Genomic DNA, 25,755 nt, shown 5'->3' on the forward strand with positions numbered 1-25,755 from the left:
CAACTGAGTGCACCACAAGCCTAAGCAATGCAGCAGTGTAGATTATTTACACATTTAAACTATCTATTCTTGCTAACCCACCAATGAGCAAAAAACAAACAAGGATGTTTGAAATATTTGCAATGGACAAAGAATGCATTCTTTATAAGCAGCATGATACTACTGTTATTACCCTTAAATTTCTTAACTAAAAGCTCTGTGATTTTTTTTTTCAGTACTGTCCAAAGTGAAAATATTTTAATTAAACAACTGACATTTGCTTACAATTATCAGCAATTATTTTAATAACGAAATGATTTTATGGCAAAATGTCAAATATGTACAGTTTCTAGATTATTAATCAGATTTTGGTGCTTTTGTTTGTCACTCAAGATAGTACACTGAGTAACTTCGGTTGTCTGAAACGTGTTTTAGAGTATGAGACCAATTCACACTTGACAAATGTACATGTAACACCATCTGTATACGGCCAGGCTTTACCTAAAACAGCGACACGCAGCATTAGATAGCAAAGTATAGCTCCACAAGTCTGAGTCTGTGTTCTCCACAAGCGTTGCATAATGATCGGACCTACAGAGACGCCTTAAATCCCCTTTGAAAACCCTACCGTCCCCAGACAGGTTGAAGTGCTAGCCCGGATAAGGCGCTCGACTTTTGAGGAAGCGCGATTTATCTCCCAGCGCTTTGAGGCCGCCGTGTGTACGGGACCTGACGTGACGCGGCAGTGGGGCTGGATTTCCTCCGCTCTGCCTGCATTCATAAACGGATATGATAAACCAGCGCTGAATGCACCGGAGCAGCGACACCAGTCAGCTCTGACCATGGCGGAAGAGGACGACGCGAGGATTCGGATTTTACAGAGCCTGCGGGGTAAAATATGTAAGTCTGACTGGTGACCCAGGGTTTTCCGTCCCTCACGGGGGGGGAGAGGGGTCAGTAGACCAGGCGAGCGGCGAGAGGGGCCGACGGAGGGGCGCGGCGTGCTCTGAGCAGTCGACAGTGTGGAGGCAGAGGCATCCAGTTCATCTGGTCGGTCCGCTGGTTCGCTGCTTAACGTAGTTAGCTTAGCATGCTAGCGGCGGCTACCAGCTTGTTGTGAGTGATTTCATTCATTGAGCGGCACTCCAGCGATCCACACGAAGCTGTTGGAGTGAACAGGCTGTTTTGTGAGCTTAGGAGATTTCAAGGTTTTCAAAATGTGAGAGTTTTGTGTGTAGGTGTGAGCTGCCCTGTAAGCTAACGTGAAGTTATCGTTGGTGGCAAACGAGGCTAGCTAGCACTGACTACTTGAGTCCATTCAGCTGTAACGGGCACCTGGCTGTCAGGTAACTTAGCTAATATTAGATAATAACACGAATTTCAGCGACAACATAAAGGTTTAACCTGAACACATATCCAATAACGTAGTTACAGACTGACCGGGCAAAGTAATGGACACTCAGCTCCTTTAGAGTTTGACGTTAGCTAACTTATTGTTAAATATGATTTAGGTGACGCTAACTATGATTTAGGAGCTTCCTGGAGCCAGTCTTTGCTCACCGTATCACAGTGATGTATTGATTGATAAGTGACCAACAGGTCTATGCTCAGGAGTCTTTACTCTTTGCTCCCTGACCTGCATTTGTAGGCATTGCTCAAGAAACCATCTAAAAGCAGTTAAGATGTGTCATCATTTGCCACTACATTAATGATTAAATTAATTAAATGAGGTAGTTGTCTTGCCTGCAGCATGAAATTCATATCTTTTGCAAGGTAATCGCATTGTAATGTAACAATAGTCATGCATATGAGTCCTCATTGACAAGCTGGCCGGTCCAGTTGAGTACCTACCAAGAAGCTGTGTTAATGGTGTTTTTTGCAAATTACTTAAATTTAAGATGTGTGTGGCTCCTTTCTTCTAAAGTTTCACTCACTACTCTTTTGAGATACAAATTACAGAAGATGTAGTGGCTCTCAAAATGTACATTTACTCATACATCACAGGGTAGTAAATGTATAGATATGTTGCAGCCAATTTGATTATCAGTTTTAACACTCAACTATTAGTTTACACCCGCTGCTGCACCAGCCTCCCTGTGTTGGTGTTTGAGAAAATTGATTATGGTTAGTATTAAATTTGCCCCGGTGGCATTGCTTTAGCTTAATGGGAAAGTAAAATTCAGTGCAGGCAATTTTAAGAAATTAGTCTTAAAAAAACCTGGCACTAATGCTGAGTGTTTAATAAGAATAATTATTTCTACTATTCTTATTAAGAAGACCTTTAATTTTTATTAAGTAGCTTCTAATGTTATGAGAAGCTATAAATGTGGCTTTATGGTATGTATTTACTGTAAGGTGAAAATAGGTTTACCAGTATGTAAGGCTTGTACAGAGGCATACAATAGGAAGACAAATGTCAGTTTCACTACTATGAATTAATGAGAAAACAGTAAGCAGAACAAAATAGAGGAACTATCATGACATGTAACTCACATTGCAGTCTTACGAAACTCCATTCTTCCTCGTTCACATTTTGTCCTTTTTCCTTTAGCCTGTATCAATGGAGGTGGCATTTTGTGACACTGTTTTTCACATAGCAGTTTTTAAATGGCCAGTGTACTTTGATATGTGTGTTTGTTTGCTTCGTTGTCAGAATATAATTTGGAAAAGGCCAGTTGTTAAAATAGGGGGCCAGGTGCAGGGCAGTCCCGCCACCCAGAGGTGTTGTGTTGATCAAAGGAGTGAAACACCAGAAAAGGTTTCCAGCTGATGGCCCTGCAGCTGGACCATAGACACTGTTGGAGGTGTGACAGGCAGAAATGCCATGCAGGTGATTAACCATGATCAACTAACTAACCTGATTTCAGGTGTTGTTTAGGCATAGTCTCTGACCTTTGGGTCATGGTTGTCACAGTGTGACATGCTTCTGTTTTAGTGGAAATGTTATTGAAGAGAAGAGGTGGTAGGATTGGTTGAATCATTGAAGTGTACATTATGTGTTTGTGTGTGCGTGGGTACTCTACACCCACTAGGTCATTTTGGTGCAAGCTGAGAACTTAGTTGTTTTTATTGGCCATTCCCAAGATTAGCCATAGACCTTTATTAATAGCCTGTTCAGAAGCTGATCTCAGCAGTGGCTTTTCTTAATTAGGGCTTAGGATTCATATCAAAAGCTGGAAGACCGATATCTGTGTCCCTGTAGTCCATCAGTATAAGAGCTGTGGTTGAGTGACTGCATTTCTCTGTTCTGACAATTTAAGTTCAACTGATCTGGCTTGGATTTGGTCCATTTTTTTTTTTTTAAATGTGTGTCTTGCTCAAACCTCTTGGCATGTAATCTGGGTCTGTCTGCAATCTATTGGAAGTGGGTGTAAGTGGTGTGTGTTACAAAGGTGTTTGTCATTTGTGAATCAGCGCTGTACCATCACCACTGGTTATGCTGAGGAAGTCAATGTTTCATGTTTTTAACCACATATGAGCCTCAAGTCTACTTCAGCTACATCCGCTCTGCAGTTTGTGCTGGCAACTGGCAAGAGCCATAGTCCCCATATGAACATGAGGATGTTGGATATAAAAGCATGTGTAAATGTGGATGTATAACATTAGCTTTTACTAAGACAGCTTTAGTTCAAATTGTGCAAATAGCCTTTACCTTAAAAAAATAGGAATGAACCTTTGTTTTTTTTTTTTTGTGCTTTTCAAAGTTGTCATACTAGTCACTGAAATAAGTAAAGCCTTTTTTTTTTTCTAATGGTGGGGATTGTTTAAAACCTGTCATGTATGTGCAGATTCTGCACATGCAACCAAAGTGCATATTGATAATGATCTATTTTTCCCCCAACTTGGGACAAACTACTGTTGTTTTGATTCTTGTTTAGATATCTTGTTCTTCTCTTGGTGCTGCAGGTGAAGCTAAGAACCTGGGTCCAGTCTCAGGTCCAAATCGACAAAGGGATCTCTGTACCTTTTGCACCATAAGTCTGGATCAGGAGGAGGTGTTCCGCACCAAAGTGTTTGACAAAAGCGTCAGGTAAGCATTTTCCACCTTATTTGCACTGAGCTAAATCTCATCTTGTTTACATTTCCGAATACTATATACTTATCTTATTTGTAGTTATAGTTGCAGTTTCACTGCTCTTACTGTTCAGTTCAGGTGTTAATTGTGTTAATGATTCAAAAATGGGTGAAATCTCAAACATCACATATATTCTATTATAGATGAATAATGCTGTTTTACTGGTGAGAGCTTTCACCGGCTTTTTTAAAATTAGTGGGATTTTGCAAACTTGTCACAAATAAAGATCAGTAATAAAGATGGCAACAAAACATGAAATTTCACTAGTTAATATAAAATAGTTCCGATAACAGAAAGTGTGATACATCCTCGTTAGTGAGAAACAGTTGCATTGCAGAATGTTTTGGTTTCTGGGGTTTTATCACGTCAAGTCATTGCACACCTCATCTATAGCAAGTAATGTTGGCTATACAAGAAATCCAAACATCCTTCTGTTTATATGCGGGTAGAGGTTTCACGTTCACTGTATTATTTGCACCATTTCCTCCTCAGTGTGAATTTTTAAACTTGGTTGTGAACTTTTTTGTATTTATGTATACCAGATATGTAGCTTATATTCTGGCCAATCAAGTAAAAATGTTTAACTCCATAATTATTTGTTTCAGCCCTAGTAATATTAACAAATGCTGGTGTTAGTTATGAACTGCTAGAACAGCAAGGTGACACCATTAAACTGAGGATTTATTTTCCTGTAAATGTAACCTGTGTCTGTTAATGCACCTACTATGATTACTGAAGTGAATATGAAGACTATATGCAACATCCTGTTTCAGGAACATTGTTAAGTTGTTGACAAAATCTTACGTGATGACGGTTATATACTACACAATGTTTGTTGTAGACCTATCATGGGAAATATACCCAGTTTGAAATGTAGTCATTTGATTATATCTTTGAAATTGTCAATATATGACTGAGGAGGTGTGTGAGTGTGTGAGTGTGTGAGTGTGTGAGTGTGTGAGTGTGTGAGTGTGTGAGTGTGTGAGTGTGTGAGTGTGTGAGTGTGTGAGTGTGTGAGTGTGTGAGTGTGTGAGTGTGTGAGTGTGTGAGTGAGTGTTTGTTTGTTTGAGCTGAAAAACATGAAGTAACCCTGACTGAAATTAGCCCCAATAGCTTGATGTTCACAAGCAGTTTAGAAAAATGTGTGAGAGAGCATTCATGACATCTTTTAGGTTTCTGTATACATCATTGCACATCTCACGGTAAACACGGGCCTGCCTTCTCTAGGTATTTCACAACAGCTCTGTTTTTTTTTTTTTTTTCCTTTCCTGATTTTGGTGCCGTTCAAAAGGTTTTTACTGTCTCTGAGGAAGTGTGTCCTCCCACGCTCTCCCCTGTCTTTCTCTCTATGTCACTCTCAACTACCTTAGCCTCTCTTTAGCACATCTTAATAATCACTCTATTTTGGCCCACTGTTTATTTGATGGTGCTTGACTCATGCCTGTTGTATAGGCTCCTGTTTCTAATGGTTTAAAGGCTCCATGAAAGCTCTAATTGCAGCTAATCCCTAGGATAAAGCAGGGATGTTCAAACAGCTGTGGTCAAGTGGTTCTACCTAGCATTCTCTCATTATGTAGAAGCTAGGTTGACAACAGAAAGGAAGGTAGTATGGTGGGTGTATGGTTGAATGTGCACAGAATACAGAGGTTACAAGTGCATAATTCCATGTGATGTTGAGGAGGATGTGTGGGTGTACACTGGATGTGTTGGCCAAACCCAGTCAGCAAGCGTCAGGCACAACATTTCACCATCCAAGATGCATAAATTGTGGAGAGAAGCATCAGTGCATAGATTGAAGCATTGTAGGACCAGGTTCTCCTGATACTTGTGGTTACTATTTATGCAGATTTACCAGGCCACTTTCCAGGCTCTGATTCACTCTTTAAAAATATTAGAAAATTGGACTGCTGAGTATACAATAATTAACTCCAGTAATGTTTGACCAACAAAAACATGTTTGAGTGGCACTCTTATGGATTGATAAGATTGGATTGATGGATTTATACATCAAGGATGTGCCTGCAATGTTACTTACTCTATATCCCACCTGCCGATTCATTTGATGCTAATCCCCCCAAATGATCAGACCTTCAAACCTTGACCTAAGATGACTTGTAAAAAAATATATATATATATATAAAAGACACAGACGGTAGTTTTACTGGAACATATGAGCAGGTAATCTGGTACAACTGTTTAAGTACGGTTCAGTCTTTGTGGGACAGGTGGTCTGTCTGCAGGTAACGCTTAACCTACAATCGACTGTGTCAGATCAACCTGTCTAGCTTGCTGTCTTGGTTGTGAGTTAGTTAAGTTCAGCATGAATGGGCGGTCCTCTGCCATCTCCTACAGGGCAGTCAGGCCTCTGCTGAACACAGAGAGCTCACCACAGCTTATACAGCTTTGTAGCATATGGTGTTTAATGACTAGAGTTTGCATGTTCTCCCTGTGACTTCATAGGTTCCTTCCGGGTGCTCAGGTTTCCTCCCACAGTCTGAAGACCAACAGGTTAGATAGACAGAAAACGCTAAATTAGTATAGATAAGAATATATTTATTATGTTGATGTATATCCAGATATGGCAAATATATACAAAATGACTTAAAATCAATTTGATGTTTAATTCAATGTGCCACTATGACTAAACTCTTCACATGTACATTCAAGTCTAATTAATTTCAGTCCGTTTAAAAATAAAATTTTCTTAAAATATTTCATTTTCAGAGCAGTTGCAAGAAAGCTCATTGACTGCTGGGCAAGTGTCAGTCTGAGGAAAAATAATTTTATTCATGTTTTTACACGTTAGGCATTTTTGTTACACACAGCTGGGAGGTCCTGGCAAATGTGATTATAAATGTGAATTGATTCATATTTTAGAATATATATTATATATTTTATATATAAAATATTGTAAGGTATTAAATTGTATTTTCTGTAGTCCAGTAATAACAAGGTCTTAAATATAGTTTGTCAAAAATGAGAGAAAATCTGATATTGAATTATTGCACAGCACTACCCTTACACAGTACAGTGTTAGTAGCTATAGCTAAGGGATGGATGTTTATTAATGAAAGGATGGTTGCTTCCATCTGTCTTGCTTGGTTGACAATGTCAAGACGATGCAAAGTTTGAGGTTGCTAGTTGAATAAAGGTCTTTCTTAGGTGGTTTTTCCTTGGTTGACATTTAGCTGTATGATCTGCCTGTTCCCCAAATGGCAATTTTCAGCATTTTTGTCACTTCCCACATTTTTGGGATTTGTTTTTTTTTTTTTTTTTTTTAAACTCACCCTAGCCCCTGCTTCACATTTTTATTTTTTTTATTTCATATTCCTGTTGAATTTGACTATGGTACAGTAATACAACACAAAAGACACTTCACATATAAAGTTTACAGGGTTTCTACCCTGCTGGAGGGAGTATATGGCAGTGATCCCACAGATTAAATCCTGCAACATGGCAGGAGCTTTCCCCTCACCACTGATGAGTCATGAGGGCACCCTGTGTTGTCCACCTTCTGCTCAGACAGTTTATTTTGCTGTTAATTAGCAAATCCTGGGTCTATTGAACGTTATTGCATTTAGGCTGGAGAACAAAACCTTGTTTGTTCAGTAATTGTTTTTTATTTTTTCTTCACAGTCTAGGGCCATCAATACAATAATCTAGTTTAACAGTAATCATTATTATAACTTAATACTATTACATTAAATAGGGAATTTGTTTTGATGTGCACAGGATTTCAGTATATAGGTGAACAGCTAAAATGCATTTGAGGAAATTTCAAATATTCATCAATACTGCTTATCCTGTTGAGGGTAACAGAGGGGAGCTGGAGCCAATCCAAGTCAATGGCAGGGAACACCCAGAACAGATCACCAGTCTGTCACAGGGCTGACACATAGACAGACATTCACTCTCACATTTAAAGTTACAGGCAATTTAGAGTCACCACCTAACCTGCGTGACTATGGGAGGAAGCCAGAGAAAATCCACACAGACATGGGGAGAGCATGCAAACTCCACACAAAAAGCCTATGAGGTTCAAACCCAGAACCTCCCTGTGAGGCAACAGTGCCCCTCACTGCCAGCACTGCCCCTCCACACTACCATAAAATTGCCAATAGTTGTTAAAGTTGTAAAACACACACCTTTTTTATTACCAGAAGATGAGAAGTTAAATGCTAAATTAAGCATCTGTCTTTATTTACAGCCCGTTCTATGGAGAGGATTTCTATTTTGAGATCCCACGTCCATTTCAGTGTTTATCCTTCTATGTTTATGCCAAGAGCGTTTTCCAAAGAGACCTACCTGTTGGTAAGTAAGGCACTTACTCAAATATATTTTCTCCTCGGAATGGATGAGTTGTAGTTTAAAGTGTGTGTGTTTGTCTTTTCAGGTAAAGTTTCAATCCGGAAGGATGACCTGTGTAAATACAGTGGGAAAGAGAATTGGTTTAGCCTTCACCCAGTAGATCCCAACTCAGAAGTCCAGGTAATTTTTAAGAAAGTCTGTTTAAATTTTTTCAATCAATCTGTTCTAAAATGTGACACTTCCATTTATAAAATATCTCATCTTGATTGTAATTTAAAACATTTTGGGTTTGACTCTGAATTCTACATATTTTGAAGGTGGCACTAAAGTTTTTGTTAATGAGACTGCACCACTTACCATGCTCGGGGCATGCATGCTTTTATAGCTTGCAACATAAGCAGGAAATCCACTTGCATTTAGTCAAGATTTGCATACAGATAAGATCATTTTCTTGTCAGTGAAAGGCTTGATAGTCTGTCATAGTCAAGCTGTCATATTTTTAAGGCTCAAAGACAGACCATTTGTTTACCAGTAGATGGCTGCTATCAGCTCCCGTTCAGAAGTGCATAACTGTAGTTTGGTTGTAGGAAAATTGAAATGCAGTATGCAAGAAGTCAGTTTTGAAATGTTTTTGTCGTGACATAAAGGAAGTCAAGTATTTATCAGGTGCCTTAACTTTTAAAGAAGTTTATATCTTAACATCCAGCAATATAACCATTAGCGTGTATTGTGATAACACTATAACAGTAGATGGCCTTTAAGTGCACATCACTGGCAAAGTACCGCTGCTGTGTTTTTGCCGTTGTGTGATCAATATTATTAGTGTAAAAGCCATTATTTATGCCACTTGTAAGATTTAAATTTGACCAAGACCAGTGTAAATGTAAATCTGGCCTTTACATAGTGTTTGAAAAGTCTGGATAAAATTCATGAAATGTTTGCCATCGGCTCATGCATACCTTTTTTTTTTAGCATGCAGGTGTGACTTACAATAATCTCCGTGGACCATGATGTTTGCAGATGACATTGTCATCTGTAGTGAGAGCAGGGAGCCGGTGGAGGAAAATCTAGAGGTGGAGGTGGAGGTTTGCTCTGGAAAGGAGAGAAATGAAGGTTAGCTGCAGTAAAACAGAGTACGTGTGTGTAAATGAGAGGGACTCAAGTAGAACAATGAGGTTACAGGGAGTAGAGGTGAAGAAGGTGGAGGATTTTAAGTACCTAGGGTCAACAGTCCAAAGCAACAGAGAGTGTGGAAAAGAAGTGAAGAGACGTGTGCAAGCAGGTTGGAATGGGTGGAGGAAAGTGTCAGGTGTGATGTGTGACAAAAGAGTGTCAGCAAGAATGAAAGGAAAGGTGGACAAGACAGTAGTGAGACCAGCAATGTTGTCTGGTTTAGAGACAGTGGCACAGAGAAAAAGACAGGAGGCAGAGCTGGAGGTAGCAGAGCTGAAGATGTTGAGGTTCTCTCTGGGAGTGACGAGGATGGATAGGATCAGGAATGAGGACATCAGAGGGACAGCTCATGTTAGATGTTTTGGAGAAAAAGCCAGGGAAGCCAGATTGAGATGGTTTGGACATGTTCAGAGGAGGGACAGTGAATACATTGTAAAAGGATGCTGAAGTTAGAGCTGCCAGGAAGGAGGCCTAGAGGAAGACCAAAGAGGAGGTTCTTGGATGTAGTGAAGGAGGACATGAGGATAGTTGGTGTGGGTGAGGAGGATACAGAGGATAGGGTTAAATGGAGGCAGATGATTCGCTGTGGCGACCCCTGAAGGGAGCAGCCGAAAGGAAAAGAAAAAGAAGGTGTGACTTAGAAGATGTTTACTCAGAACTTACTTATTTGCATACTAAAATCATAGTCATTACTTTTACTAGCAATGTGTCACCTGCTAAAAGCCCAAGGAGAAATATTCTGATGAAGTCAATACTATGTGTGGTTTGCAATGGTTGTAATACATGTGCCATTAAAACAAAGACTTTCTTGTAAAATTGTTTGCAACAGTGTAAAGTAGTCAGCTGTTGAAATTGTCTTTATTGTCATGTACAGTTTTAGTTATACTCTATGTATGTGGGTTGCTCTGTTTCAGTTTTTTTTTAAATCAGATGATGTTTGTGATCTTGTTGTGTTGAGTGAAACTACAGCACACTACCACTTCTGTGCTGCTGTAACTAACATGTTGACTCTAGCTGCCATTAGCCCACGCCAAACTATTTTGGGTTTGTGCTGCTTTACTGATTCAATCACAAGTAGACACTTTCTACTGCAAAGTTACATATGAGTGATGGAGGTGTTATTCCAGTGCCTCTCTGACTTGGTTTGTAGTCAAAAAGGGCCTAACTCATATTTTAGTGGACTTGCTCAGTTGATAAAGATAATTGCAATGGTAGGACAAACAATGCATGCTTTTTAATCATATTTATAACTTAAAACAGAGGATGGGTAGGTATTAATGTGCATGTTCATTTAAATCATTCAGATCTTTGCAAAGTCGTTAGCATTATATTGGCTTAAAGGCCAATCTTGCATCAGAAAGAACTATTTACTGTCTCAGCCAAGTGCTGAATTGCAGAGGCAGAGTGCAAGTGTGTGGGCGTTGTGTTTAGCTCTCTCTCTGTTGCTCACTCTCTTTCTCTGTCTCTCGAACACTTCCGAAGACAAGACCAGCAACCTTCACCACATCCGACCCTGTAAAGATCCTTTTGAGTGATGACAAAATTCACAGCTGTTGTGGCTCTTGTCACACATGTTGCCTCCATTAACCTAAAAAAGCATGAAAAATGAGGCTGAGTTGGGCCACAGCTCTTGAACCTAGAACAAGATAATCATGAAGAGAAATCTGAAATATGACAGTGGAAAAAAAAACCAAACATGTAACTTGGTTCAAAATGCAGTGAGAGATCTGTAGTAAAAGAAATATTAGGATTGGTGATTTGGTTGGCTGAGGGATTTGGCATCTTTAGCACGGGCTACAATCCACACTTTTATCTTGTTTTACAGCCCACATATGAACTCAAGATTCGACTTGAAACTTTTGACTTGCAGCCTGATTTTTAGATCAAGATCTCTTGATGTGAATAATTTGTAACTTCTTCATCAGTCATGCTTCTCTCCTCTTGTTCAAAAGGGTAAGGTTCACCTGGAGATGCGACTGAATGAAGTGATCACAGAGAACGGGTCAGTGGGTCAGCACTTATCGGTACGGTAAGTAACAAGAGTCCCTTGTGCGTGGTTTGATCCAGTTGAACTTACTGTATGAACTGAGAAATTGCAGGAAATGTGAAGTTTGTGACCAGGTGCTTTACATAAGTGCATCTGTTATACATATATTCATATGTGCCCTATGTGTACACAAAAGCATGCAACACCCACAGGCTACCAGCAAAGATAATCCACTTATTGTTCTATACTGAGACTGACATGACGATTTAAAAAATGGAAGGAAGATCAACTCAAAGAAAATTACACTAAAATATGAAACTTATAACTAAAAATGTACAATTATTAATGTGGTTTTAAAATTCTTTTCTTTTATTACACTCATTACTTACAGTTATGTGGTTTAATGGGGAAACACCTAACTTTTCCTGAACAGTCTAAAATCTTAGTCTTTGTCTCCACTGTTCCCAAAACAAACAGGAGCTTTGTTTCAGAGGTAATAACAGCAGCTATAGCTCACTGACTTAAAAAACACAAAAACCCTTCCTCTTCTCTTCTAAGCTGCAGTGTCTACAGTCAGTCAAATTATTTTTAGATGTGATTATCAGCATGAGTTCAGCATATTAAATGTCCAAATATTTGTCAGGAAAACTTTTTGCCCCCTGTTTAATACTATGTGCAACCTGGACACAGAAGTATATGAGAAAGAAACACAAAGAAATATGTTAAAGCTATTATCCAAAAGCAGTAATGATGGTTGTATCTTAGCTCTCAGTGGGATGTTTTACGTTTTGCTTCGGTCACAGTATTACCATTATCACTCACGCTTATGTCCCAGCTGTAGGTTTGACATCAAAAAGTTGCCACAAGCACAACCTGTTTTCATGTAATGACATAGGAGGATGCTAAAGTGCTCATTGAAGGATTAGACACACACGCACATAAAGAATGCATGTGTATGTCAGAACATCATGCTGTTTACGTGTGTTGTTTTCCACCCCTCATTCATGCTCAGAGAGCAGGGTAATGAGGAGGAAGTGATGGCATCTGAGCAGGAAGCCTGCGCTTCTCACACTGCAACCGCTGTGGTTTTATGCTGCCATCATTCACTGTCACTCACTCTGCTCAAACTGTAACTGCTCACCATATGTGCATACGTGATTAACAGTTTTCTCCTACGTCAGCCTGCCCAGAAATTATAATAAAAGCAAGGTCAAAAGTGTGAGGTTTTATCATTAGGCAGTTTGATTATCCACTAGAGATGGTCTGAGCCAGAGCGAGGCTGAGTTAAGAAAGAGATACGAAGGAGCCGATGGGGAATATTGCCATGACACCCTGGAAGATGATACACAAACATACGGATATTCGCTCTGCTTGGCTTCTCCCTCTGGCCTCACTTAGTGATGCGCTGAATTCATTCTTATTCTCTGATGACTCGTGCTTAGCAGCCACATCCTGTTTAGAGTGCCTACAGTGTCTGTTTGTTGTCACCTGAAACACCAGTTAAAAAAAGCAGTTGCCCCTGTGTGATGTGAGGCAAACATGAGGGCAAAGCACTACTTCTGAATGAAGACTGTAATTCCTCCTGGTCAGTGCATAGTGGTGTTTTACATTATTGACTATCTGTTAATGGTTTTGCTCTCAACCTAAATGTCTGAGATTTGAAGATTTGGCGGCGGTGTTGTTTTTAAATGGTGATCTTGACAGTTGAAGTCTTAGCCCTGAAACAGGACAGAAAACAAAATCATTTTGAATTGTAACCAAATTCATAGCAGTATGTTTGCATTCTGTGTTCAGTGTCGCTTCCAGGAATCATAACATTTTTTTTTTTTCGCCCAACAAAATACGATACCCAACATTAGTAATATAAAAGATGAAGATCATAGAAGGAAGTTTCTTTTTAGGCATCAATATGCTAGGCCAACCTTAAAACAGATGTGCGTTTCAGTTTGTGGGATTACAATGTGGAATTCCTTAAATAATGATTTAAAAAGGGACTGGTTAACATAAGATTTCCTATGTCCATGTTTAAAATGTTTTGTATTATACAGGTGATTTGATTGATTTATAGTTTGGGTAAAACTGCTTTATAAGTATTTGTAATATCATATTTGTTTGTGTGTGTATGCAAGAAAAAGGTCATTCTGATGATGTGATTATTTTTTTTTATAAATTAATGCATGACATTTTTTTGTTTGTTTTTAAAGGTGTGGAAAGTGATTCGCAGCTCACATCAGTCATACTCTTAACTGTATTAGTACAGTATCTGAGGGCAACATGCCAATACAAAATTTGAAAAGTGAAAGTGACTATTTTTGTCAAGTATGGTGACCTACACTCAAAATTGTGCTCTGCGTTTAACCCACCCTAAGTGCACACACAGCAGTGAACACACACATGATGAACACACAGCCATTGCTGCAGCGCCAGGGGAGCAGTTGGGGGGGGTTCTGTGCCTTGCTCAAGGGCCTCACCTCAGTCGTGGCATTGTAGGTGGAGAGATTCACTCTATTCACCCCACCGATAATTCCTGCCAGTCCTGAGACTCGAACCCGCAACTTTCGGGTTACAAGTCCGACTCCTTATATCCTTTATGATTTTCTGTTTATAAAGTCATAAAGTTGCTGTGTGAAAACATCCATTGTTTTCCTATTGTGAAACAATGGTGCTTCATAATAAACTTCAAAATTATGTAGAACTTTTTTTTTTTTTCCTGTTAACTCTGTGCCGTGCTAACACAGATAATAGCAATAACATTTCCGCTGAGGCTTCTGTTGAACCAACAAGAAATTATTTACCATTTATGTTCTCATGGCACAGTTTTAAGTTAGTCTCTCCTAACATTTTTGGTCACTTTAATTGCTTACAATATTGAAAGTTTGATTTTTACATGATCTGCTTCACTGTGGCTTTACCGCTATCCTGCTGAAAATCTTTAGCTCTGTAAATGGAAATTATTACTGACTAATACTGCCACTGATAATAAGGATGCAAATGAGTACATTAGTAATAATATTCTTTCTTTTATCATGTCCATGTTGTGTCCCTGTACTCTAATTTGTAATAATTACATGTCTCTCTGTGACCCTGTCTAGGATAATAGAGTGTCAGGGACTGCCTTTAATCAGTGGGCAGAACTGTGACCCCTATGCTACAGTGTCACTGGTTGGGCCTGCAAGGTAACTCTGTGAATGCCACACACATACTAAAGGCAGCTATGTTTTTTGCAGCTATGTTTTTTTCCAGCAACATTCACATATGGTGACATTATTTGCATGTTTTACTTGTAGCTCCAGCTTATCTTTTTCTTTATATCCTGACAGTTTTAGATTAATAATACTGCATGCTCAGTGCCCTTGTATAAACAATATACATTTTACCAAACTTAAAGTTGAAAGACAAAAAGCAGAAAACGTACAGAAATAAACTAAATGGGCATCATTTTTCATTTAAAAAATATTTAGGTGGTACATTTCAGCATTACAGCCAGGTTCAAATTTAACTTTTAGAATTTCATCTGAAGATCTTCAGCCACATCCTGGCACATACAGTGTCACAAGCTCAACATTGCAACCAGGGGCTAGACCATGTGGTACTTTAAATGTTAAATCATTTCTAAAGCAGTCAACCCACCAGAGGACAGCTAATTATGTGTAGCTTCGTACAGATGCATAGAAACATTGAGGGAGCAGCAGGAAAGTTCTTTAAAAAGTGTTACTTTGATGCATCTCCTCAGGTCTGACCAAAAAAAAACCAAGGTAAAGAAGAAAACCAGCAACCCTCATTTTGAAGAGACCTTCTTCTTTGAGGTAAATTCTGCAACTGCACATTTTCCTGTATAGTCATGCCATGGATCTGTTGGTTGCATTTCTGTTTGGTTACCTTTTGTATAAGTAAGACTTGTCATGTTCATCTTCAGGTCACCCGGTCCAGCAGCTACTCTAAAAAGTCTCATTTCCAAGTGGAAGAAGAAGACATCGAAAAACTTGAGATCAAGTAAGTTTGTTCTTTCTTTCTCTCTTATCTTTTAATGTGACTTATCGCTCTGTTCTGTCGCTGTCTCTCTATCTGGCCCGTTCCCCATGTATTATCTTGAAAGAAGAAAAATAATTTCTTAATAACTTGAGGACAAAAAAAGTGAATTTGGATCTGGTGTGTTCTGACTACTGATAGAGAGCCTTGGTTTCTGGTTAAGGATATGTGGGGCTTCCGTCACAGTGGACTCATAGCTCACGGGGTAAGACTAGGCAGATGTCAAGGTAAACACTCATGCATGGTTTTGAGGTTTGGATTTGAGGTGGTATCAATGCACGGGTGTTGTATATGCTTTTATGCACCAAGCAGGTAAGCACCACTCAGTAGTGACGTTTTATGTCCCTTTGCAATTGAGTGGTTATGCATTTGGGCTGAACACACCCAGCAACCAAAATAACACCTTGCTTGATGTACATGTGTTTTGCTATACTTTAGTGGTACATACTAATAGATGACATACATTGTTTCTGTTTCCATCATCTGCTGTTACAGAGTTGATTTGTGGAACAATGAGAATCTGGCTCAGGATGTGTTTCTGGGGGAGACGCGGGTCCCTGTCAAGATCCTGCAAAATGACCACATCCACAAAGCCTGGTAAGGACTAGACAGCAAAAAATGCCTTTTCTGTTCCAACATGTACAGTTCACTAGGAATGTAAATAAATACAAGGGCATTATTTGGTTCTGAATAGATCTACAGTCCCTACGTGGTTGCAAACAGCTTCCACATTTCTGCATTAAATTTACCGACTTCTCACCTGATTCACACGTGAACATGTACAGACGTCACGTCTTCTTTCTCAGTCATAACTCAGTCACGTCAAAACACAGACATTATTCACGCTCTTTTGTGCACAATCTGCTAAACTCATTGTTTATTGTGGTGGTAGAACATAAGGGACACAGATGGAAATATGTCCATGGCTTTATCGCTCTATCTGTGACAGTGTCATGTGTTTGTTTCTTTATAAATGTGTTAAGTTATGTCAATAAACAAAACTAAGGCAGAAAGTGTCACTAACATCATGGCCCTGTCACCTTCCTCTTAAACAGGTTAGGTCTTTACACTTGAGAGGTGGCAATTCTTGCTTTCTTTACATTTGGAAACTACATCCTTTTAATGTTAAGTTTTCTCTACCATTACAGGGTGATTTGAAAGGCTTTCTAGATTTCAGTGTTTAGCAGTTTTTCCACTGTGTGGGTGTTTCCTTGGTTTGCGTCAGTGTAGGTGATATGGGATTATGCCAGATGGCAATCTGTTGGTACATGAGGGCTGTGAGTGGAGTACGTGGGTGGCTTTTTCCATGGGAGCAGTACCTCATGTCCTATGTTTATGCTGGAAATCGTCCATATTGCACACAGAAATTGTTGAGCTTCATAAAATCGGTACAGGTGATCTGTTGCTTCTCCAGAGAAGCGTCTCTGTGCCTGTTTACCATGATCAAGCAGCTTATGCACAAACCTGCTGTGCAGAGCTCCATCTTTAGAAGCACTAGAGTTTAATCATTTTGTGCTTTGTGCCACCTGTTGGCTTTTAGAGGTATGCACACACAGCACAAACTTGATAAATATTCTCTTTAAACAAAGTGAGTTGCGGATCAAATGCTTTAATTTAAAAAATAAGTTATGCTGTTGAGTTGAATTGTTAAAACAGCTGGAAAAAAATGGAGCAGATTGCAAAGACAGATGTCTGACTTGTATAGCTTATATACTGAAGTAAAGACAGGTGGGCCTTTGCAATATTGAAGAGTAGTTTGAACCTCCTCTACAAGGCGTTTCAGCTTCACAGTCGCTGCAGTAAAACATCTTCTAGTTACAGTAACATAGTCTTTTTGGAAGAAATGTGTCATACTTTTGACCTTAATATATTCAAGCACATAACTGATGTTGTTTTTCATTCAGCTGAACAGCTGGTGATTAGTGGAGGGGCAGACGGCAAGAGTTACAGTTAATTTCCATTGCCTCACCTCAAACAATTCATCTTTGCGTTTTGCATGAGTTACACAGCAAAAATACAATGTTTCATAGCTACCTGGTTAGTCATGGAATTGCATCCTATTGTTTTGTTCACAACACGGCACAGTAAGAAGCAGTTTGTCTCCCCTGTGTTCTGACAGGTATCTCCTCCAGCCTAAAGGCAATGGCAGCAAGTCCAAATCTGATGATTTAGGATCCCTGCGTCTGAAGCTGACCTACATAGAAGACACAGTGCTGCCATCTGCCTGCTATACACCACTCTGCAACCTGCTGCTCAAATCCCCAGATGTGAAGGTAAGACAGTAGATGAGGTTACAGTACATCCTTGGATGGTGAAAGACTGTACATCATTATACTGTACATTTCTGGTTTCAGGCAATTGCAAAATCTAGGCTGCAGCTGTTCTAGGGCTAATTTAATAGAATTCATGTAGGCATATCTTTCCTTCATATAACCGTCACCTTCCACTGTATTTTCTGTATCACTCTCAGCCCATATCGGCATCAGCAGCACATATCTTGGGGGATATCTGCAGAGAGCGATACGAAGCTGTTCTGCCAATGGTTCGACTGCTGCTTCACCACAATCGCTTTGTGCCTTTTGTCTCTGCTGTGGCAGCACTGGAGCTGGACAACACTCAGTGAGTATTCATAAATTCATAACACACAGTATAAGTACACAGTGCTACCTGTGTATTTGTACAGGTACACATATTGTCACTTCTCTTAACCTTAAAACCTTTAAGTGAAATTCCCTTTTTACACCCTGGGTGTGACATCATTCCCTATTGTAAGTTAAATATGAAACAGGAAGCAGCTCTGAAATAATAAACAAAGAGGACTCAGATGTAGAAATTGAAGAAGGAATGGTAGAAGTTACTACAAAAATAAAATGTAGATCTTAAAAGCATTTCTTCCTTTTTAATGAACTGACTATACTTTTAATATAGATTATGTCAATGGATCTAAAAATCTTTTTTCAAGCTGAAAAATAGTTCTAAAGTGGTGTTGATGTTAGTGGAATCTTTGTCTCTCTCTGTACAGGGAGGCTAACACTATATTTCGTGGCAACTCACTGGCAACACGCTGCATTGATGACATGATGAAGATTGTGGGGAAGAATTATCTCGCGGTTACTCTGAAGCCTGTAATAGATGAGGTATGAGTAAGGGCACACACACATATCCAGTGGAATAGCAAGAAGTGGCATCTGAGGTAACTGTTTATTGCTTTTCTCCTTTTAATCTTTTATAGATTTGTGAATCTAACAAAACCTGTGAGATAGACCCCATTAAACTAAAGGAAGGTGACAACGTGGAGGTCAACAAGGTAAATGTCCCTCGTTGGTGTAGAGCCACATTAAATTTCTAAACAAATATATGTTCTATTCAAGATATTCATGGTTTTCTCTCTCTCTTTTTTTTAAATGCTTATCAACTAAAATTTTTCCTTCTGCAGGAAAACCTTCAAGGTTATGTCCAGAAGGTCTTTTCCTCCATCACACAGTCTAGTTCGAGCTGCCCACCACTAATGTGTGACGTCTTCAGGTCACTGAGACATTTGGCCTGCAAACGTTTCCCAGGTAAAGGCTGGAGCATGTGGTGTGAAGTTATTTGGTCACAGGAATTTCCAAAATAAAACCCATCCAGAATTGCAACAGAAGTGCATATTTTAAAACACTTTATGGGCTTTTGAATTTCAGTGTGTTGTTTCATCTTGGAGCACATGGAGTTCAATTGTGTTCACCTCAAGTGAACTTTATTTATTCCATATGTGTGTATTTTATATATGTGTTTTATGCCAAAATGTGGATCCGAATTTTAAAGTTTAATTTTATAACGTGTGCCCCCCCACCCCCATCAAATATTCCCTGCAACTCACGATGCTAATAAAAGTCATCCCCAGTGTTTTATCATGTTTTATCATGTTTTTAATCATGGATTTTTTTTTTTTATGAAATAATCTTGTTTTTGAAAACCAGAGTCATTTTGTAACCTGTTCTTTCACTCTACAGCTGACCCTCATGTACAGTACTCGGCTGTTAGCAGCTTTGTGTTCCTGCGTTTCTTTGCTGTTGCTGTTCTTTCTCCACACTCCTTTCAACTACGTTCCCATCATCCTGTAAGTGCATCACCCTGCCATAACTGACCATTTAATAAATATACTGGACAGCAAACTCATATTTGGCCTATACACTACATTGTCATTGAGATTGTAGTTTTTTATTTTTTTTTTCTTCCAATTTCAGGATCCTGAAATTTCCCGCACACTCACTCTCATCTCAAAAACCATCCAGACTTTGGGCAGTTGGGGTAGTTTGTCAAAAAAACTGGTAAGATCAACAATAGTTCTGTAACAGTGACAAGAATAAGAGAAGACAAGTGCGTGATTCATTGTGGGATTTTTTTTATTTTTTTATTTTTAATGAGTCGACTTTAGTGTGGTCTGAGAGAAATATATAATTTTGTTTAGAAGGTGGCTGAGTAAGATTGAATATATTATAATAAAGTTTAAAGGCTAGGCCCTGGTTGTGTTATTATGATATCCACATTATAAAAATCTGTTAAATGCTGAAGTATTTTTTTCTCCTTTCAGTCTAGTTTCAAAGAAACCTACATGTATGACTTCTTCAAATCATTTCAAGAAGACAAGTGTATCGAAAAAGTTAAAAAGGTTTGTTTTTTTTTTTATATATATACTGTCCACAAAATATGTTCGTAATTATTTATGGTTTGTAATGGCCAGTGCTAATATCAATATTGTCTCCCAGTTTCTTGATGAGATCTCCTCCAATGTCAGCAAGGAGTCCAGTGGGTTGGAGGACGCAGTGGTTCTCAAGGAGGGGTGAGTGTAGCCAGTACAAGGAAAACGTTAGAAAGAGTAGAGCTTGTGCCAGAGTTTTTTTTTCCTAAATAATACACAAGCTGTGTGTTTTAATCATGGAGCAGGGACTAAAGCGCAGTAATTAATAAACAGTTTAACCAGTTACACTTCACTGTAGCCCAAAGTTACAGCTCTTTAGTTCGTGACCTTCAGCCTTGTGGATGTCCTTTTAGGGAAGTACAGAAACGTACCCAAGGGAAAAAACGTTTGGGAAAGAAAAACTTCAAAAAGAGGTGGCTCAAAGTGACCAACAGGGAGCTCACCTACCACAAACATAAAGGTGAGACCAGTTTCTAGTAACTTGTACTGTATCCAGGATATGTAGCGTTATGCATCAAGATGAACTAGTGTCACTAGCTGGCTTACAAATGCTCACACATTTTAAGTTTTTAAACCCATGCAGTGTAGTTCGATATTTGAATGATGCACTATGGTCTGAGAAATCACATAACATATCTCAGAATTGGGTTTCGTGAATTACTTCTTTTTTCAGTATTTTGGTGTAAAAAGCATGCTCGACTACAGCTCTGTGATATAACTGTACACGCATAACATTGTTTAACACAAACAACTTTATATGCAGGTTATTAATAGGTGTGGCTGTGTCACAATGTATTATTCTTGACGTAAACTTGACAGAATAACTTCTGTGTTCCAGGAAAAGAAGCCATCTGCATCATCAATGTCAAAAATATCCGGGCAGTGGAGAAACTGGATGAAAGTGCCTTTAACCGCAAAAATGTAAGCCTCTTCCCATTACCTGAAATAAATTTACTCTCAGGTTGGTACAGGGTAAACACTGAAGACATCAACCATCTAGGAGCTTCTTTTTGTACCATAAACCAACCTGTTTTACATAATATTGTAAACATGTTGAGGGCGTAAGCTGGAAGTGATTTCTTTTAAATTGGTGGTTTGGCTCTTAAGCTATTCTTTCTTCCTTGTGCCAGATGTTTCAGGTGCTCCACTCGGAAAAGCCTCTGTACGTGCAAGCAGGAAACTGTGTTGAAGCCAGTGAATGGCTGGAGGTCCTGGGCCAGGTCTGTCGCTGCAATGAGGGTCGCCTGGCCACCTTCCACCCATCAACTTACAGCGGAGGATCCTGGCAGTGCTGCAAAAGCCTGAGTAGCAGCGCACCAGGCTGCACGCACTGCACAACGTGAGTCTTCACTTCATCATCATGACAGGAGTTTAAGAAATATATCATCTGTAAAGTATTCAGTTTTCTTGCTGCTGTTTTGTGGGACCGGTTTTAAAACTCGCAATAAACACTTAATTGAATTACTCACTGATGGTAAATCAGCCATTTAGATGCTCAAGAGCAGAGTAGTTTTGAGAACATCAAAGTTCATACACAGCTGGATCATTTAGGTAGGCTATTTTACAGCAGCTGCAAAATGCTTTGTCTGTTGTTTAAACATATCAGTTTTTCATGTATAGATTGACACAAGTTCAAAGTAAGAACCAAATACCATTAAAACAGGTCATTTTCAAAACATACGGCAACTAGTTGTTTCCAGGAACACTTGGAGAAATCAAATGTTATTGTTTAACCAGCAGCCATTCAGATATCACAGACCATGGTGATGATATAAAATCATCAAAAAAACAGTTTCCCCATTTACCCTATTATCAGGTTATTTTGCTTTATTCCCACAGTATTTCACACTGTAGATAAGTAGAAATCTGCATAATATTTTTGCTAATGCCGCTGAATGTCTAGTGTAATCCTAAAAGTGTTCACATTTTTAATTTCTGTTAATACGATGCACATTTCTTAGCATAGTACATGGCTACAGCTAAACCATATGTTGAGATTTGGATTTACAAATGCTATTTCTTTACTACTTGTGACTTTAGAACGCACACACTTACACTTTTATACTCTGCTGTTTCAGCACCATGCTGGCCAACCTGCAGCTGGACATAGACTGTGACCGGGAAACAGAGAGGATTTTCTCCCTTCTCTCTTCAAATGATACCAAACTCCAGGACATGGAGGGTTTGTGCCTGTTCATGAAATATTGAGTGTGGTTATCAACGGAATCTGATGATTATACCTGTTGTCAAATGTCACACAAATGTGTTAACATATCTGAGCTTAAGTGTAACTTAAAATGGAAGTGACACTGTGGAGTGAATGCGTTGACTTTCAGATTTAGTGGTGTTCATATCCATGTTAAATACATAGTCCAGGACTATTAGAGCTTTTATTCATAGTTGCCCATTTCTGGAACAACACCCTACACTATAAAATGCTGTTGTTGGGCAAAATTAGTCACCTGATGTCAAACCAACTAGGCTGGTTGTTTTTTTACTGAAGTCACAGCCAGAATTCTTCCTAGGTCCATCAAAACCAAATTGAAGACTAAATGTCATCAGAACAATCAATATGTGAAGCTGGTTACAGACCTGGCTTATGTGTAACTTGTGTAATTATATTTTCACCATGGCTCAATAGCTATGCCTTTTACTTAATATAGATATCACCTGATCTCATGAGAAAACGTCAGAACATTAGCTTGTGCTTGTTTTGATAGTTCTGATCAAATGTAACCCAAGCCTCAAGCTGCACTGTTTATTGTTGTATTTCCTGTTTATAGATGCCTGTGCCAGTATGGCAGTGTACCAGGGCCCTCAGCGGGAACAGGAGGAGTACTCAAAGTTCACCATTCAGGAACCCAAAGAGACATTTCAAACACTCAAACAGCTCCGCAACATCATGGAGGAACTTCGGAGACAACACATCGTCAGGAACTACACCATCGCGTATGGCAGCCTGTGAGTCTGCACTGCTGCTGCTATGTGTTACAGTTGTATTGTCATACATATACAACCTGTATGTTTGTGTGCATGACTTGATCTAATTAATGTTAAAGTTATCCTTTCTGCTTCAGGGACAACCCGATAGTGGGGAAAACCTCTTAACCAGGGTAGGCCGGTGTGGCCTGAAACAGCCATACCAGCAAGTGTCAGTAGACCACAGACAGTCCTAAAGGAGCCTGGGGTGTCGTCCCAGGAAGAACGGCTGCTCTGTGTCCAGGACAAAGACACACCCTGACCTCCAGATGTCATGAGTCCACTACAGCAGTGACAGCCTAAGAACAGAAACCAGAACAAGCTTATGAGCTTTTCCAGGACCTCTCCTCGGTCCTCAAAACAAACAATCCCTTAGGTGTTGCCATCTTTCTTTGGCAGTACGCTGCCACGTCTTATCCCACTTCTCTGCATTGCAGGTCCCTTTTGAAGAGACTAATCCCTTGTCATAATTTATGCCATCTTTTACATCTCCAGCTGTGAGGAAATGTATCATTAGACAGTGTGTGAATAGGCTGCTATTTTTTTTTTTTTATTCACCAAGTTGTAAATCAACAGCTGTGATGATACTCTCCCCATTTTTTAACGTTTTACTCTGACATCAGCCTTTAGAGTTGATTGATAATCATGATCGTTCTGGAGGACTGCCCCAGTACTCTGAAATTTCTCTCTATTAATGTCTTTTACTCTCTGAACAAATGTGTATATATACCTATACATATCTATATTTCAGAGTATGGTCAAAACCAATCTGCCTTACTTTGATGGATGTTTTTTTTTTTTTTTTTTTTTTTTTTTTCTCCACATTGAATGCTGAGGGAATAATGCAGAAGCACTTTAAATATTTGGAGCACTCCAAATGAAAACTGATTAGATACTTGGTATCAGCTTCCCCCATTTTGATCAGTTACATGATCTTGAGTACATTTTTGTTTCATTCCTGTACAATAACATTTATAGCGTGTAGATTTAAGATATTTTTCTTGACCAAAGACAGTTTCTTAGGTTTGACTTGAAAAAACAATAATTAATGTATTTTGAATACAGATGTTTTAAAAATGGAGACAAACTATTACAAATGATTGCTATATATATATAAATATATATGGTTTATGTGTATGTTTTTTGCTAAAATATCCTTTACTTTTTAGTGACTTTAGGCAAGCAGGTTGCATGCATTCAGTTTCGAATCCTGATAGCACATGATCATGGTGTGAATTGTATTTCCCTGTGATTGTGAATCGTATTGGTACGGTGTACATCAGATCTGTGCTGTCACATTGAGAGCATCGCAACATATCTACAGTGGCTTATGTAAGACATGATGGAGGAACAGCAGAGAGGAAACAGTCAGAATAACAAATTACCCATGTCGTTTCAATCACAACAACCAACCAACTCATTCTCCTTGTAATTTTTTATATACTGTAGTGTTTTTTTTTTTTTGGTTTGTTTATTTTCTCAAACCATCAACACTCCACAGCTCCAGCTGTTGTACATCATGGTTTGACAGAATTTTCCAGAAATGCAGAATTGTGTGAATTTAAGTTGAGCGTTATATTTTCTAACTTTTCTATAGCTGTCAGTCACAGCAATTCACTGCCATAACAGTCTGTGTAGTAAACAAGTTACACAGATTAACATCAGAACCTTAAAGTGACTCAGATCTTTTTTTATCCTAACAGTCATGTGTTGCAGAAATAAGCCTACTTCTAAAATTCCAAAATTAAATGTTTTTGTGCAATTTTGGAAATGAGAAATTGAAATTGAAACCAACTCTTCAAATTATAAAGTTCTAACCTGTTCTGTCCAACATCTTATTGATTAAGCAACAAATATATTATCTTGCTGGAGAAAAAACGAATGAACAATCAGATTTCAGTCCTGGTTTTTGTCCTTTTGTTTCCTGAAATATTTTCCATCATTTTCCCATCAGAACAATGAAGTGTTGAAAAGATACAGAAGAAACTTGAATTTATTTTAACAATTTAACAGAAAAAGTCGAACATTGAATGCTGATAATACAGGGTTAACTTTTTTTTGAATGCTTGTGTTAAAAAGTTGTTTGTCTTTGGTCTGTCAGTCATTTATTTCTAACATGCATGTCTTGTATATTTAACAATATATTTTTCTAGGAAAATGTTTTTGTATCTTTTTTTTAAAACACTGATTATTGTGTTGCTATACTGGTACAGTACCTTGTGTGTCTGCAAAGCTTCCTCAAGACTGGCCGCTTTGTGTTTTCGTCCCTTTACTCACTGTACAGTATGTGGTTGTAGCTGCTGACAAACCTCGTCTTGTTGCTTAATGCAGTGTTACTGACGTGAATAATGTGTGCACCTGGCACTGAGAGCGTTCACATGCAGGCTGTGAGTCAATAAACTGCCTAATCAGAGCCAAAATTCAAACTGATTGATTTTAAGAAATTGAACTTTTCTGGGGGTGTATTTCTGCTTAGATCTGGTTTTAGTGAGAGATTTTTTTTTTTTTTTTTTTCTTTTCCCCCCATTTATTTTTCCATGCTGG

The 25,755-nt window shown here is 38.8% G+C and overlaps 1 protein-coding gene across 2 annotated transcripts; it reads left to right on the forward strand.

Moving 5' to 3' along the window:
• The first annotated feature begins 639 nt into the window (after positions 1-639).
• Positions 640-24,956, forward strand: rasa2 (RAS p21 protein activator 2). Of its 2 annotated transcripts, XM_026316511.2 has the most exons (25): positions 640-879; positions 3,886-4,009; positions 6,515-6,562; positions 8,262-8,365; positions 8,448-8,542; positions 11,488-11,564; positions 14,615-14,698; positions 15,256-15,328; positions 15,439-15,515; positions 16,047-16,148; positions 17,671-17,824; positions 18,022-18,170; positions 18,574-18,688; positions 18,784-18,858; positions 18,988-19,111; positions 19,544-19,650; positions 19,778-19,861; positions 20,125-20,202; positions 20,300-20,373; positions 20,586-20,692; positions 21,071-21,153; positions 21,363-21,571; positions 22,311-22,414; positions 23,016-23,193; positions 23,310-24,956. In XM_026316511.2, exons 1-25 carry the CDS (start codon positions 822-824, stop codon positions 23,338-23,340), a joined length of 2,514 nt encoding a protein of 837 aa, XP_026172296.1. In that variant the 5' UTR covers positions 640-821; the 3' UTR covers positions 23,341-24,956. The 2 variants fall into 2 exon arrangements, with proteins under 2 accessions (XP_026172296.1, XP_026172299.1); XM_026316514.1 differs by lacking the exon at positions 6,515-6,562 and having other exon boundaries at positions 822-879; positions 23,310-23,340.
• Positions 24,957-25,755: the final 799 nt, after the last annotated feature.

This window comes from Mastacembelus armatus, chromosome 13 (genome assembly GCF_900324485.2).
Source record: "Mastacembelus armatus chromosome 13, fMasArm1.2, whole genome shotgun sequence".
In the NCBI taxonomy this organism is placed as follows: Eukaryota; Metazoa; Chordata; class Actinopteri; order Synbranchiformes; family Mastacembelidae; genus Mastacembelus; species Mastacembelus armatus.

Excerpts from the sequence above, each read along its gene's own strand:
- rasa2 (XM_026316511.2), top strand. The coding sequence starts at position 822 with ATGGCGGAAGAGGACGACGCGAGGATTCGGATTTTACAGAGCCTGCGG. Across the intron at positions 11,565-14,614 it reads GGTCAGCACTTATCGGTACG|GATAATAGAGTGTCAGGGAC; the intron begins GTAAGTAACAAG and ends GACCCTGTCTAG. Across the intron at positions 21,572-22,310 it reads GGCTGCACGCACTGCACAAC|CACCATGCTGGCCAACCTGC; the intron begins GTGAGTCTTCAC and ends CTGCTGTTTCAG.